This window comes from Oncorhynchus mykiss, chromosome 13 (genome assembly GCF_057628025.1).
Source record: "Oncorhynchus mykiss isolate SJ-2025 chromosome 13, ASM5762802v1, whole genome shotgun sequence".
Taxonomy (NCBI): Eukaryota; Metazoa; Chordata; class Actinopteri; order Salmoniformes; family Salmonidae; genus Oncorhynchus; species Oncorhynchus mykiss.
Genome location: NC_143034.1, coordinates 78,466,435 through 78,483,870, shown reverse-complemented (window position 1 = coordinate 78,483,870; position 17,436 = coordinate 78,466,435). Strand labels below are relative to the sequence as shown.

Sequence of the window (17,436 nt, the reverse complement as noted above, 5' to 3'; positions counted from 1 at the left end):
TAGAATTAAACAACACATCCAATTTGGGATAATAATCAAGGTTATGCTAATTTCCGATCCAGTTGTAAATAGTGTTTATTATTTAGGATAATTAGAATCAAATGAAGTAGGCTGGAGGGGGCCGGAGGGAGGAGGCTGCTGGCAGGAAGAGGGGGATGGAGGAGGCAGGAGGGGGGAGGGAGGAGGGAAGAGGGGGAGCGAGGAGGCAGGAGGGGGCCAGAGGGGGGAGGGGGCCAGGACTGGTGACTGATGACACAGCGTGAATAGCAACATCAGAACATTCATCATAGTAGCCATTTTAGACTTAAAGTCCCTCAACAAACCCAGGGTGAATTACAGTCGTGTAGCAGAATGCACAATGGTCTGCCTGACTGGCAACGCGTGCTACACACAAATCTGTCCCCCTCACACTGCACGCGTCCATCACAAAGCAGTTCCCCCCAGACAGAAATAATGTCCAGATTTCCAGATACCTGGACTAAAACAGGCCCTGCAAACGTATCCAATGAGGAGTTCTGCTGATAACCAACAGTCAAGTACATATCAAGGGGAGTAAAACAGGGTTTCAGGGTTGAAGAAGTATAAAACACTAACATTTCAGCACACGGTGCCTCCTTCAGGGTTGAAGAAGTATAAAACACTAACATTTCAGCACACGGTGCCTCCTTCAGGGTTGAAGAAGTGTTTCAGCGCACGGTGCCTCCTTCAGGGTTGAATAAGTGTTTCAGCGCATGGTGCCTCCTTCAGGGTGGAAGAAGTGTTTCAGCGTACGGTGCCTCCTTCAGGGTTGAAGAAGTGTTTCAGCACACGGTGCCTCCTTCAGGGTTGAAGAAGTGTTTCAGCGTACGGTGCCTCCTTCAGGGTTGAAGAAGTGTTTCAGCACATGGTGCCTCCTTCAGGGTTGAAGAAGTATAAAACACCAAGGTTTCAGCACACGGTGCCTCCTTCAGGGTTGAAGAAGTATAAAACACTAAGGTTTCAGCACACGGTGCCTCCTTCAGGGTTGAAGAACACGGGGCCTCCTTCAGGGTTGAAGAAGTATAAAACACCAAGGTTTCAGAACACGGTGCCTCCTTCAGGGTTGAAGAAGTATAAAACACCAAGGTTTCAGCACACGGTGCCTCCTTCAGGGTTGAAGAAGTATAAAACACCAAGGTTTCAGCACACGGTGCCTCCTTCAGGGTTGAAGAAGTATAAAACACCAAGGTTTCAGCACACGGTGCCTCCTTCAGGGTTGAAGAAGTATAAAACACCAAGGTTTCAGCACACGGTGCCTCCTTCAGGGTTGAAGAAGTATAAAACACCAAGGTTTCAGAACACGGTGCCTCCTTCAGGGTTGAACAAGTATAAAACACCAAGGTTTCAGCACACGGTGCCTCCTTCAGGGTTGAAGAAGTATAAAACACCAAGGTTTCAGCACACGGTGCCTCCTTCAGGGTTGAAGAAGTATAAAACACCAAGGTTTCAGAACACGGTGCCTCCTTCAGGGTTGAAGAAGTATAAAACACTAACATTTCAGCGCACGGGGCCTCCTTCAGGGTTGAAGAACACGGTGCCTCCTTCAGGGTTGAAGAAGTATAAAACACCAAGGTTTCAGCACACGGTGCCTCCTTCAGGGTTGAAGAAGTATAAAACACCAAGGTTTCAGCACACGGTGCCTCCTTCAGGGTTGAAGAAGTATAAAACACCAAGGTTTCAGAACACGTGCCTCCTTCAGGGTTGAAGAAGTATAAAACACCAAGGTTTCAGCACACGGTGCCTCCTTCAGGGTTGAAGAAGTATAAAACACCAAGGTTTCAGCACACGGTGCCTCCTTCAGGGTTGAAGAAGTATAAAACACCAAGGTTTCAGCGCACGGTGCCTCCTTCAGGGTTGAAGAAGTATTCTGAGTGTGCATCAACTCATGCTTTCACTAGACTATTAGAAACTGCTTGTAAACTGTTATTACGTTGTGACACATACAGGAGAATGATTTAGAAAATGTTTAATCATGCTTATATTTTTTGGAAGCATATATATATAGATGGTATTGAACTGTTCATCAGACAATGAAATAACATATCTTTCATGCAGAAACACCCAACCCATCAATTAGGGCATGAGAGAGAGAATAGGTGTCATTGGGGGGAACCAGATAACATACAGTGCCTTGCGAAAGTATTCGGCCCCCTTGAACTTTGCGACCTTTTGCCACATTTCAGGCTTCAAACATAAAGATATAAAACTGTATTTTTTTGTGAAGAATCAACAACAAGTGGGACACAATCATGAAGTGGAATGACATTTATTGGATATTTCAAACTTTTTTAACAAATCAAAAACTGAAAAATTGGGCGTGCAAAATTATTCAGCCCCTTTACTTTCAGTGCAGCAAACTCTCTCCAGAAGTTCAGTGATGATCTCTGAATGATCCAATGTTGACCTAAATGACTAATGATGATAAATACAATCCACCTGTGTGTAATCAAGTCTCCGTATAAATGCACCTGCACTGTGATAGTCTCAGAGGTCCGTTAAAAGCGCAGAGAGCATCATGAAGAACAAGGAACACACCAGGCAGGTCCGAGATACTGTTGTGAAGAAGTTTAAAGCCGGATTTGGATACAAAAAGATTTCCCAAGCTTTAAACATCCCAAGGAGCACTGTGCAAGCGATAATATTGAAATGGAAGGAGTATCAGACCACTGCAAATCTACCAAGACCTGGCCGTCCCTCTAAACTTTCAGCTCATACAAAGTGAAGACTGATCAGAGATGCAGCCAAGAGGCCCATGATCACTCTGGATGAACTGCAGAGATCTACAGCTGAGGTGGGAGACTCTGTCCATAGGACAACAATCAGTCGTATATTGCACAAATCTGGCCTTTATGGAAGAGTGGCAAGAAGAAAGCCATTTCTTAAAGATATCCATAAAAAGTGTTGGTTAAAGTTTGCCACAAGCCACCTGGGAGACACACCAAACGTGGAAGAAGGTGCTCTGGTCAGATGAAACCAAAATTGAACTTTTTGGCAACAATGCAAAACGTTATGTTTGGCGTAGAAGCAACACACCATCCCCACTGTCAAACATGGTGGTGGCAGCATCATGGTTTGGGCCTGCTTTTCTTCAGCAAGGACAGGGAAGATGGTTAAAATTGATGGGAAGATGGATGGAGCCAAATACAGGACCATTCTGGAAGAAAAAAAGACCTGAGACTGGGACGGAGATTTGTCTTCCAACAAGATAATGATCCAAAACGTAAAGCAAAATCTACAATGGAATGGTTCAAAAATAAACATATCCAGGTGTTAGAATGGCCAAGTCAAAGTCCAGACCTGAATCCAATCGAGAATCTGTGGAAAGAACTGAAAACTGCTGTTCACAAATGCTCTCCATCCAACCTCACTGAGCTCGAGCTGTTTTCCAATAAATGTCGTTCCACTTCATGATTGTGTCCCACTTGTTGTTGATTCTTCACAAAAAAATACAGTTTTATATCTTTATGTTTGAAGCCTGAAATGTGGCAAAAAGTCGCAAAGTTCAAGGGGGCCGAATACTTTCGCAAGGCACTGTACATGAGACCTCTTCACAAAGATCCTACCAGAACCCAGAACTCCTCACAGCGATCCTACCAGAACTCCTCACAGCGATCCTACTAGAACCCAGACCTCTCCATAGAGATCCTACCAGAACTAAGACCTCCTCACAGAGATCCTACCAGAACCAAGACCTCCTCACAGAGATCCTACCAGAACCAAGACCTTGTCACAGAGATCCTACCAGAACCAAGACCTACTCACAGAGATCTTACCAGAACTAAGACCTCCTCACAGAGATCCTACCAGAACCCAGATGTCCACACAGAGATCCTACCAGAACCAATACCTGCCCAAAGAGATCCTACCAGAACCAAGACCTCCCCTCGGAGATCCTACCAGAACCAAGACCTCTCCACAGAGATCCTACGAGAAACAAAATCTTCTCACAGAGATCCTACCAGAACAAAGACCTCCTCACAGAGATCCTACCAGAACTAAAACCTCCTCACAGAGATCCTACCAGAACCCAGACCTCCTCACAGAGATCCTACCAGAACCAAGGCCGATCCACAGAGATCCTACCAGAACCAAGGCCTTCTCACAGATATCCTACCAGAACTAAGACCTCCTAAAAGAGATCCTACCAGAACTAAAACCTCCTCACAGAGATCCTACCAGAACCCAGACCTCCTCACAGAGATCCTACCAGAACCAAGACCTATCCACAGAGATCCTACCAGAACCAAGACCTCACCTCAGAGATCTTACCAGAACCCAAAGATCCTAACAGAACCCAGACCTCCCCACAGAGATCCTAGCAGAACCAAGACCTCCCCACAGAGATCCTACCAGAAGCCAACCCAGACTTCCCCACAGAGATCCTACCAGAACCCAGATCTCCCCACAGAGATCCTACCAGAACCCATACAAGACCTACCCACAGAGATCCTACCAGAACCCAGACCTCCCCACAGAGATCCTACCAGAACCCATACAATACCTCCACACAGAGATTCTACCAGAACCTATACAAGACCTACCCACAGAGATTCTACAAGATCCCATAAAGCAGGGAGGAGCCACATTTTGGGGCTGAGAGCAACAACACATTCAGCTTCTTGAGCTTTTCTTCTTCTCTTCTACCTCCATTACAGAGTACAGTTCCTGACAGGCTCCTGAAGGCCTCCATTACAGAGTACAGTTCCTGACAGGCTCCTGAAGGCCTCCATTACAGAGTACAGTTCCTGACAGGCTCCTGAAGGTCTCCACCACAGAGTACAGTTCCTGACATGCTCCTGGAGGTCTCCACTACAGAGTACAGTTCTTGACAGACTCCTGGTGGTCTACACTACAGAGTACAGTTCCTGACAGACTCCTGGAGGTCTCCACTACAGAGTACAGTTCCTGACAGACTCCTGGAGGTCTCCACTACAGAGTACAGTTCCTGACAGACTCCTGGAGGTCTCCACTACAGAGTACAGTTCCTGACAGACTCCTGGAGGTCTCCACAACAGAGTACAGTTCCTGACAGGCTCCTGGAGGTCTCCACTACAGAGTACAGTTCCTGACAGACTCCTGGAGGTCTCCACTACAGAGTACAGTTCCTGACAGGCTCCTGAAGGTCTCCACTACAGAGTACAGTTCCTGACAGACTCCTGGAGGTCTCCACTACAGAGTACAGTTCCTGACAGACTCCTGGAGGTCTCCACTACAGAGTACAGTTCCTGACAGATGATTATTTTATGAATAGTTATTGAATCTATTCATATCTACATATATATAGTAATATAATATATTTATATAGTCATATAATCTACTTATATATAGTCATATAATATATTTATATAGTCATATAATCTACATATATATAGTAATATAATTTATTTATATATAGTAATATAATATATTTATATAGTCATATAATCTACTTATATATAGTCATATAATATATTTATATAGTCATATAATCTACATATATATAGTAATATAATTTATTTATATATAGTAATATAATCTATTTATATATAGTCATATAATATATTTATATAGTCATATAATCTACATATATATAGTAATATAATTTATTTATATATAGTAATATAATATATTTATATAGTCATATAATCTACATATATATAGTCATATAATATATTTATATAGTCATATAATCTACATATATATAGTAATATAATATATTTATATATAGTAATATAATATATTTATATAGTCATATAATCTACATATATATAGTCATATAATATATTTATATAGTCATATAATCTACATATATATAGTAATATAATATATTTATATATAGTAATATAATATATTTATATAGTCATATAATCTACATATATATAGTAATATAATTTATTTATATATAGTAATATAATCTATTTATATAGTCATATAATCTACATATATATAGTAATATAATTTATTTATATATAGTAATATAATATATTTATATAGTCATATAATCTACATATATATAGTAATATAATCTATTTATATATAGTAATATAATCTATTTATGTAATGTCATATAATCTACTTATATATAGTCATATAATACAGACCTACAGAACAGACCTACAGAACAGACCTACTGAACAGACCTACTGAACAAACCTATAGAACAGACCTACTGAACAGACCTATAGAACAGACCTACTGAACAAACCTACTGAACAGACCTAGTGAACAGACCTACTGAACAGACCTACTGAACAGACCTACTGAACAGACCTACAGAACAGACCTACTGAACAGACTTATAGAACAGACCTACTGAACAGACCTACTGAACAGACCTACTGAACAGACCTACTGAACAGACCTACTGAACAGACCTACAGAACAGACCTATAGAACAGACCTACTGAACAGACCTATAGAACAGACCTACTGAACAGACCTACTGAACAGACCTTTAGAACCGATGTAGGAAAAGGGTACCTTTCGGACAGACAAGCTAGACACACACACACAAAACACACACTCACACACAAGTACGTACACACAGCGAGTGGAACTGACCCTCAGTTGCGTCCTCTCACAGCTCATGGGTTGGCCTGGAATCTGAAAGAAATAAAACAAACAACTGTCATGGGGCGATCTGGGACTGGAACATTACTTTCATGGGGGGGGGGGGATCTCGGACTGGAACATTCCTTTCATGGGGGGGGGGGGGGGGGGGGGGGGATCTCGGACTGGAACATTCCTTTAATGGGGGGGGGGGGATCTCGGACTGGAACATTCCTTTCATGGGGGGGGGGGAGGGGATCTCGGACTGGAACATTCCTTTCATGGGGGGGGGGGGGGGGGGGATCTCGGACTGGAACATTACTTTCATGGGGGGGGGGGGGGGATCTCGGACTGGAACATTCCTTTAATGGGGGGGGGGGGATCTCGGACTGGAACATTCCTTTAATGGGGGGGGGGGGGGATCTCGGACTGGAACATTCATTTAATCTGTTTCTGACATTATTCATATATAACCATTGATTGTTGCAGAATATAACTTATACATGACCCAATCACAACCAACAATATGAATCCATCCAAAATAAAACCAAAATGAATTCACACCCAGACCCCCAGATCATTTGAACCGTTTCCCTTCGGATCACAGACCACATAGAATAGATGATATTGTAGTTTAATAATATCTACAGCCCAGAGATACTGAGGAGCACAGTGATGATCTCAACTACATTACTGTAATGTAAAGGAACATTCTCAACTACATTACTGTAATGTAAAGGAACATTCTCAACTACATTACTGTAATGTAAAGGAACATTCTCAACCACATTACTGTAATGTAAAGGAACATTCTCAACTACATTACTGTAATGTAAAGGAGCATTCTCAACCACATTACTGTAATGTAAAGGAACATTCTCAACTACATTACTGTAATGTAAAGGAGCATTCTCAACCACATTACTGTAATGTAAAGGAACATTCTCAACTACATTACTGTAATGTAAAGGAAAATTCTCAACTACATTACTGTAATGTAAAGGAACATTCTCAACCACATTACTGTAATGTAAAGGAACATTCTCAACTACATTACTGTAATGTAAAGGAACATTCTGAACCACATTACTGTAATGTAGAGGAGCATCATGGGAGCATTAGTAAAACCATTGGTAATTACAGTATGTCACAGTTTTGACCAGAGACACACAGTTCAGACAAGAAGGATGCATTGATGCTTGAAAACACCTATCCCAACACATACCCAGCCGACACACACACACACACACACACACACACACACACACACAGGATGTATTGATATCCTCTCAGTAATACGGTGGAGGTGGTCGTATGTTATGGTGTGAAGCGTCTCAATTCTCACAACACTCTCTCTACAGTTTAATGTCACTGAGAGACAGATCCTCACTACACTCACAACAATCTCTCTACAGTTTAATGTCACTGAGAGACAGATCCTCACTACACTCACAACAATCTCTCTACAGTTTAATGTCACTGAGAGACAGATCCTCACTACACTCACAACACTCTCTCTACAGTTTAATGTCACTGAGAGACAGATCCTCACTACACTCACAACAATCTCTCTACAGTTTAATGTCACTGAGAGACAGATCCTCACTACACTCACAACACTCTCTCTACAGTTTAATGTCACTGAGAGACAGATCCTCACTACACTCACAACAATCTCTCTACAGTTTAAAGTCACTGAGAGACAGATCCTCACTACACTCACAACACTCTCTCTACAGTTTAATGTCACAGAGACAGATCCTCAACGCCATTGGTCTCACTACACTCACAACAATCTCTGCATCCCAAATAGCACGCTATTACCTTCATAGTGGCTTCTGACCTCGGCCCATACGCCTCTAGTAAAGAGTAGCACACTATATAGGGAATACAGGGTGCAGTTTGGAACACAGGCTCAGAACACTTAACGTCTTGGCTTTGTTGTTCTTCCTCCTCTCTTCTGTTCTCAGACTACTTCTAGCCATTTGTGAGGGAGTTGGTCTTCTCTGTCCATTAGTGAGGGTGTGTGTCTTCTCTGTCCGTTAGTGAGGGTGTGTCTTCTCTGTCCGTTAGTGCGGGTGTGTCTTCTCTGTCCGTTAGTGAGGGTGTTGTCTTCTCTGTCCGTTAGTGAGGGTGTTGTCTTCTCTGTCCGTTATTGAGGGTGTGTGTTATCGCTGTCCGTTAGTGAGGGTGTGTGTTATCGCTGTCCATTAGTGAGGGTGTGTGTTATCTCTGTCCGTTAGTGAGGGTGTGTGTTATCTCTATCCGTTAGTGAGGGTGTGTGTTATCTCTATCCGTTAGTGAGGGTGTGTGTTATCTCTATCCGCTAGTGAGGGTGTGAGTTATTTCTATCCGCTAGTGAGGGTGTGTTTTATCTCTATCCTCTAGTGAGGGTGAGATTTATCTCTATCCGCTAGTGAGGGTGTGAGTTATCGCTATCCTCTAGTGAGGGTGTGAGTTATCTCTATCTGCTAGTGAGGGTGTGAGTTATCTATATCCGCTAGTGAGGGTGTGAGTTATCTCTATCCGCTAGTGAGGGTGTGAGTTATCTCTATCTGCATGTGAGGGTGTGTGTTATCTCTATCTGCTAGTGAGGGTGTGAGTTATCTCTATCTGCTAGTGAGGGTGTGAGTCTTCTCAGACTGTTAGTGAGGGTGAGAGTCTTCTCAGACTGTTAGTGAGGGTGTGAGTCTTCTCAGACTGTTAGTGAGGGTGTGAGTTATCTCAATCTGTTAGTGAGGGTGTGAGTCTTCTCAGACTGCTAGTGAGGGTGTGAGTCTTCTCAGACTGTTAGTGAGGGTGTGAGTCTTCTCAGACTGTTAGTGAGGGGGTGAGTCTTCTCAGACTGTTAGTGAGGGTGTGAGTCTTCTCAGACTGTTAGTGAGGGGGTGAGTCTTCTCAGACTGTTAGTGAGGGTGTGAGTTACCTCTATCTGCTAGTGAGGGTGTGAGTCTTCTCAGACTGCTAGTGAGGGTGTGAGTCTTCTCAGACTGCTAGTGAAGGTGTGAGTCTTCTCAGACTGTTAGTGAGGGTGTGAGTCTTCTCAGACTGTTAGTGAGGGTGTGAGTCTTCTCAGACTGTTAGTGAGGGTGTGAGTTATCTCTATCCTCTAGTGAGGGTGTGAGTCTTCTCAGACTGTTCGTTGTTGTAGTGAGCAGTGGAATATCATTTCCATCTCCTCACCTCGTAAAAAACACATTACAGAGCAGTGAGACGATTATGAACTGCGTGATGAGGAGGAGAAAGAGGACAACAGGAAGAGATGAGAGAGATGAGAGAGGAGGGGGAAAGGAATTGGGATTGATATGATGTTGATGCTTTTCACCACCGAGCTCCTGGAGGAGACTATGTTTAGCATGACATTAAACATAAGCAATTCCTCTAACACTTAACCTGACACACACACACACACACACACACACACAGATTGATACACAGGCAAAACATTTTTTTTTTATGTCAATTTCCAAAAGCATTATCTAAAGAAAGAACCCTCCCTCCAATAACTTCAGATTAGGAAGAAACAAACCTCCCTCCCTATACACAGTCATGTTATAACTACACAACACACAGTCATGTTATAACTACACAACACACAGTCATGTTATAACTACACAACACACAGTCATGTTATAACTACACACAGTCATGTTATAACTACACAACACACAGTCATGTTATAACTACACAACACAGTCATGTTATAACTACACACAGTCATGTTATAACTACACAACACACAGTCATGTTATAACTACACACAGTCATGTTATAACTACACAACACACAGTCATGTTATAACTACACAACACACAGTCATGTTATAACTACACAACACACAGCCATGTTATAACTACGCACAGTCATGTTATAACTACACAACACACAGTCATGTTATAACTACACACAGTCATGTTATAACTACACAACACACAGTCATGTTATAACTACACAACACACAGTCATGTTATAACTACACACAGTCATGTTATAACTACACAACACACAGTCATGTTATAACTACACACAGTCATGTTATAACTACACAACACACAGTCATGTTATAACTACACAACACACAGTCATGTTATAACTACACAACACACAGCCATGTTATAACTACACACAGTCATGTTATAACTACACAACACACAGTCATGTTATAACTACACACAGTCATGTTATAACTACACAACACACAGTCATGTTGTAACAACACACAGTCATGTTATAACTACACAACACACAGTCATGTTATAACTACACACAGTCATGTTATAACTACACAACACACAGTCATGTTGTAACAACACACAGTCATGTTATAACTACACAACAGTCATGTTATAACTACACAACACACAGTCATGTTATAACTACACACAGTCATGTTATAACTACACAACACACAGTCATGTTGTAACAACAGTCATGTTATAACTACACAACAGTCATGTTATAACTACACAACACACAGTCATGTTATAACTACACACAGTCATGTTATAACTACACACAGTCATGTTATAACTACACAACACACAGTCATGTTATAACTACACAACAGTCATGTTATGACTACACACAGTCATGTTATGACTACACACAGTCATGTTATGACTACACAACAGTCATGTTATAACTACACAACAGTCATGTTATAACTACACAACAGTCATGTTATAACTACACACAGTCATGTTATAACTACACAACACACAGTCATGTTATAACTACACAACAGTCATGTTATGACTACACACAGTCATGTTATGACTACACACAGTCATGTTATAACTACACACAGTCATGTTATGACTACACAACACAACAGTCATGTTATGTAATGCAGTCTTTTTTGTGGTGCTTTGCACGAGGGCCTTTTTTAAATCAAATATTTGTACTGAATGGTTGATCTTTCAAAGCTTTTATATGATTCTATGAATTCTTTTTTATAAACACAACACACAGTCATGTTATGTGTTGTGTAGTTATAACTATAATGTTATGTGTTGTGTAGTTATAACTACACAACACACAGCCAACTGTCATCCATAAGTCTATCACTCACGTGTGGAGCGAATACAGTGTATAATCACTGTAATCTTGAAGTGATATGACACTTGGGACTCGGTGAGGTGGAAAGAGATATCCTGTGTGAGCTTGTCCGTTGTAAAGTTATTTTGCTGTGTGTTGTGGAAGCCACTGTTTGTTGGTCTTGAGTAACAGAAAGTCCAGACACAGCAGAAACAGCCTCTATAAATGCATCCACTTACATAATGAGAGAGCAGTGATAGTGTACTAAATGGCACCCTATTCACTATATAGTGCACTACTTTTTACCATGACCCATAGGGCTCTGATCATATAAATGCACAATATAGGAACAAGTTGACATTTGGTACAACTATGTAGTGCCCCAGCACAACATGACATCCTATATGGGTTAGCCCACTAGACCCAACTCATTTGATCACATGTAGGTCACGTAGCTGAGGTGTTCTACTAACTCTAATTTCATAGATAGGTGTTCTATTAACACTCCTGACAAGATAGGTGTTCTATTAACACTCCTGACATAGATAGGTGTTCTATCAACACTCCTGACATAGATAGGTCTTCTATCAACACTCCTGACATAGATAGGTGTTCTATTAACACTCCTGACATAGATAGGTGTTCGATTAACACTCCTGGCATAGTTGGTGTTCTATTAACATTCCTGACATAGATAGGTGGCCTACTAACACTCCTGACATAGATAGGTGTTCTACTAACACTCCTGACATAGATAGGTGTTCTACTAACACTCCTGACATAGATCGGTGTTCTATTAACACTTCTGGCATAGTTGGTGTTCTATTAACATTCCTGACATAGATAGGTGTTCTACTAACACTCCTGACATAGATAGGTGTTCTATTAACACTCCTGACATAGATAGGTGTTCTATTAATACTCCTAACATAGATGGGTGTTCTACTAACACTCCTGACATAGATAGGTGTTCTATTAACACTCCTGACATGGATAGGTGTTATATTAATACTCCTAACATAGATAGGTGTTCTATTAATACTCCTAACATAGATGGGTGTTCTATTAACACTCCTGGCATAGATAGGTGTTCTATTAACACTCCTGACATAGACAGGTGTTCTGTTAACCCTCCTGACATAGATATGTGTCCCTATTAACACTCCTTTCATAGATAGGTGTTCTATCAACACTCCTTACATAGATAGGTGTTCTATTAACACTCCTGACATAGATAGGTGTTCTATTAACACTCCTTACATAGCTGAGATGTTCTATTAACACTCCTAATATAGATAGGTGTTCTATTAACACTTCTGACATAGATAGGTGTTCTATTAACACTCCTGACATAGATAGGTGTTCTATTAACATTCCTGACATAGATAGGTGTTCTATTAACACTCCTGACATAGATATGTGTTCTATTAACACTCCTGACATAGACAGGTGTTATATTAACACTCCTGGCATAGATAGGTGTTCTATTAACACTCCTGACATAGATAGGTGTTCTATTAACACTCCTGACATGGATAGGTGTTTTATTAACACTCCTGACATAGATAGGTGTTCTATTAACACTCCTGACATAGACATGTGTTCTATTAACACTCCTGCATGCTTTATAATACAGGCCAGTTGATGCTACATTTAGTACATTTAGTATATCACATTGAACACACAGTCACAGCATCATTCTCTACTACAATGCTTCAAGACTCGACACACCACCAGGATCACAGAAACAACTAGCTGATACAGTTTATCTATGAAACCCATCGAGGTGAGGAAAGAGATGGGAAAGAGGGTAGAGGGAAGAGGGGGAGAGATGGAGGGGAGGGGAGAGATGGAGGGGAGGGGGGAGGGGGAGAGAAAGAGCTGACCAAGCAGGAATTCCCACAGCCTCCAGCAGTGTGGTTAGATATGCACCATCATTACAGAGAGAGAACGAGAGAGAGAGAGGAGGATGTATAGAGAGAAAATAGAGAGGGATATACTGTAGAGAAATTAATGAAGAGGGGAAGAGAGAGAAAGGAGGCAGGGGGGAGAGAGAGGGATATACTGTAGTGAAATTAATGAAGAGGGTTAGAGAGAGAGAGGAGGCAGGGGGGAGAGAAAGGGATATACTGTAGAGAAATTAATGAAGAGGGGGAGAGAGAGAGAGAGGAGGCAGGGGGGAGAGAAAGAGCGAGGGAAGGGGGAGAGAGAGAGGGGAGGCAGGGGGGAGAGAAAGAGCAAGGGAAGGGGGAGAGAGAAAGGGGAGGCAGGGGGGAGAGAAAGAGCGAGGGAAGGGGGAGAGAGAGAGGGGAGGCAGGGGGGAGAGAAAGAGCGAGGGAAGGGGGAAAGAGAGCGAGAGTATAGAAGGTAGCCTGTTAAAGTCTTCCATTCAACATTAGAAAACCTCAGCAGATTTGGAGCAAAGATTTTATAGAGCTACTGCAACACAATCTACGACACACACACACACACACACTCACACACACACACACACACACACACATACACACACACACAGATAAGGTTACCGCTCTTATCCACTGAATTGAAAAGAGAAACAATAACTTGGTGGCATTTTCACAACTTCACCCTAAATGCCACAACACCGCTGTTCCATTAACTACAGCATCAATCTACTAACTACAGCATCAATCTACTAACTACAGCATCAATCTACTAACTACAGCATCAATCTACTAACTACAGCATCAATCTACTAACTACAGCATCAATCTACTAACTACAGCACCAATCTACTAACTACAGCATCAATCTACTAACTACAGCATCAATCTACTAACTACAGCATCAATCTACTAACTACAGCATCAATCTACTAACTACAGCATCAATCTACTAACTACAGCATCAATCTACTAACTACAGCATCAATCTACTAACTACAGCATCAATCTACTAACTACAGCATCAATATACTAACTACAGCATCAATCTACTAACTACAGCATCAATCTACTAACTACAGCATCAATCTAATAACTACAGCATCAATCTAATAACTACAGCATCAATCTACTAACTACAGCATCAATCTACTAACTACAGCATCAATCTACTAACTACAGCATCAATCTACTAACTACAGCATCAATCTACTAACTACAGCATCAATCTACTAACTACAGCATCAATCTACTAACTACAGCATCAATATAATAACTACAGCATCAATCTACTAACTACAGCATCAATCTACTAACTACAGCATCAATCTACTTACTCCCTCCCTCCCTATCCCCTCCCCTCCCCTCCCTCCCTCCCTCCCTCCCTCCCTCCCTCCCTCCCTCCCTCCCTCCCTACCTATCCCCTCTCCTCTCCTCATTCCCTCCCTCCCTATCCCCTCTCCTCATTCCCTCCCTCCCTATCCCCTCTCCTCATTCCCTCCCTCCCTATCCCCTCTCCTCATTCCCTCCCTCCCTCCCCACCAGAAGAGAAGGGAATAGACAGTATGCTTTATAGTGGCAGGTAGAGCAGAGAAATACCAATAGAGAATACGTCAGCCTGCCGATGATTGGATTACCCCTCTGTGATGTCATTACAGCTGAACATTCACTCCAATCACTGAATTCATTTTTCAATGAATTTCACCACTAATGCAAGAGGTCTGACTGGAGAAGCTCCTTATGAGGATGGCATACAGTCAATATATCCCACCCTCGCACTGTGTGTGTGTGTGTGTGTGTGTGTGGTTTATAGCAGGGAGGGCAGAATAAATCAACTACTGTATATTTCTCCCTGCCTCTCCATTAGTGTAAGGAGGTACCAATCTGCAGTAACAGTAGAGGGAGAGAGAGAGAGAGAGAGACCAAGAGAGAGAGGGAGAGAACGAGAGAGAGAGACCGAGAGAGAGAGGGAGAGAGAGAGAGGCTGAGAGAGAGAGGGAGAGAACAAGAGAGAGAGAGAGAGAGAGAGAGACCGAGAGAGAGAGGGAGAGAGAGAGAGACCGGGAGAAAGAGAGAGAGAGAGAGAGAGAGAGAGAGAGAGGGTGAAAATCTATATAAACATTCAGATCACCTATATAAACATTCAGATCACCTATATGTTATTGTTCCAACCTGCAGACACTGATACAGTAGACCTAGTTGTTATTGTTCCAACCTGCAGTACAGACACTGGTACAGTAGACCTAGTTGTTATTGTTCTACCCTACAGACACTGATACAGTAGACCTAGTTGTTATTGTTCCACCCTACAGACACTGATACAGTAGACCTAGTTGGTATTGTTCTACCCTACAGTACAGACACTGATACAGTAGACCTAGTTGTTATTGTTCCATCCTACAGACACTGGTACAGTAGACCTAGTTGTTATTGTTCCACCCTACAGACACTGATAAAGTAGGCCTAGTTGTTATTGTTCCACCCTACAGTACAGACACTGATACAGTAGACCTAGTTGTTATTGTTCCACCCTACAGACACTGGTACAGTAGACCTAGTTGTTATTGTTCCACCCTACAGACACTGATACAGTAGACCTAGTTGTTATTGTTCCACCCTACAGTACAGACACTGATACAGTAGACCTAGTTGTTATTGTTCCATCCTACAGTACAGACACTGATACAGTAGGCCTAGTTGTTATTGTTCCACCCTACAGTACAGACACTGGTACAGTAGACCTAGTTGTTATTGTTCCATCCTACAGTACAGACACTGATACAGTAGACCTAGTTGTTATTGTTCCATCCTACAGTACAGACACTGATACAGTAGACCTAGTTGTTATTGTTCCATCCTACAGTACAGACACTGATACAGTAGACCTAGTTGTTATTGTTCTACCCTACAGACACTGATACAGTAGACCTAGTTGTTATTGTTCCACCCTACAGACACTGATACAGTAGACCTAGTTGTTATTGTTCCACACTACAGTACAGACACTGATACAGTAGACCTAGTTGTTATTGTTCCAACCTGCAGACACTGATACAGTAGACCTAGTTGTTATTGTTCCACACTACAGTACAGACACGGAAACAGTAGACCTAGTTGTTATTGTTCCACCCTACAGTACAGACACTGATACAGTAGACCTAGTTGTTATTGTTCCACCCTACATTACAGACACTGATACAGTAGACCTAGTTGTTATTGTTCCACCCTACAGTACAGACACGGAAACAGTAGACCTAGTTGTTATTGTTCCACCCTACAGTACAGACACGGAAACAGTAGACCTAGTTGTTATTGTTCCACACTACATTACAGACACTGATACAGTAGACCTAGTTGTTATTGTTCCACCCTACAGACACTGATACAGTAGACCTAGTTGTTATTGTTCCACACTACATTACAGACACTGATACAGTAGACCTAGTTGTTATTGTTCCAACCTGCAGACACTGATACAGTAGACCTAGTTGTTATTGTTCCACCCTACAGTACAGACACTGGTACAGTAGACCTAGTTGTTATTGTTCTACCCTACAGTACAGACACTGATACAGTAGACCTAGTTGTTATTGTTCCACACTACAGTACAGACACTGATACAGTAGACCTAGTTGTTATTGTTCCACCCTACAGACACTGATACAGTAGACCTAGTTGTTATTGTTCCACCCTACAGACACTGATACAGTAGACCTAGTTGTTATTGTTCCACCCTACAGACACTGATACAGTAGACCTAGTTGTTATTGTTCCACCCTACAGACACTGATACAGTAGACCTAGTTGTTATTGTTCCACCCTACAGTACAGACACTGATACAGTAGACCTAGTTGTTATTGTTCCAACCTGCAGACACTGATACAGTAGACCTAGTTGTTATTGTTCCACCCTACAGACACTGATACAGTAGACCTAGTTGTTATTGTT

The 17,436-nt window shown here is 41.9% G+C and overlaps 1 protein-coding gene across 1 annotated transcript in view; it reads right to left on the bottom strand.

The window, feature by feature from the left end:
* The window catches only part of rbfox1 (RNA binding fox-1 homolog 1), a 406,536-nt gene that overhangs the window by 256,052 nt on the left and 133,048 nt on the right, over positions 1 to 17,436 (bottom strand). Inside the window, 1 exon segment of the mRNA XM_090197802.1 lies at positions 6,559 to 6,600. Within this exon segment, the coding sequence (XP_090053928.1) occupies positions 6,559 to 6,600 (42 nt within the window).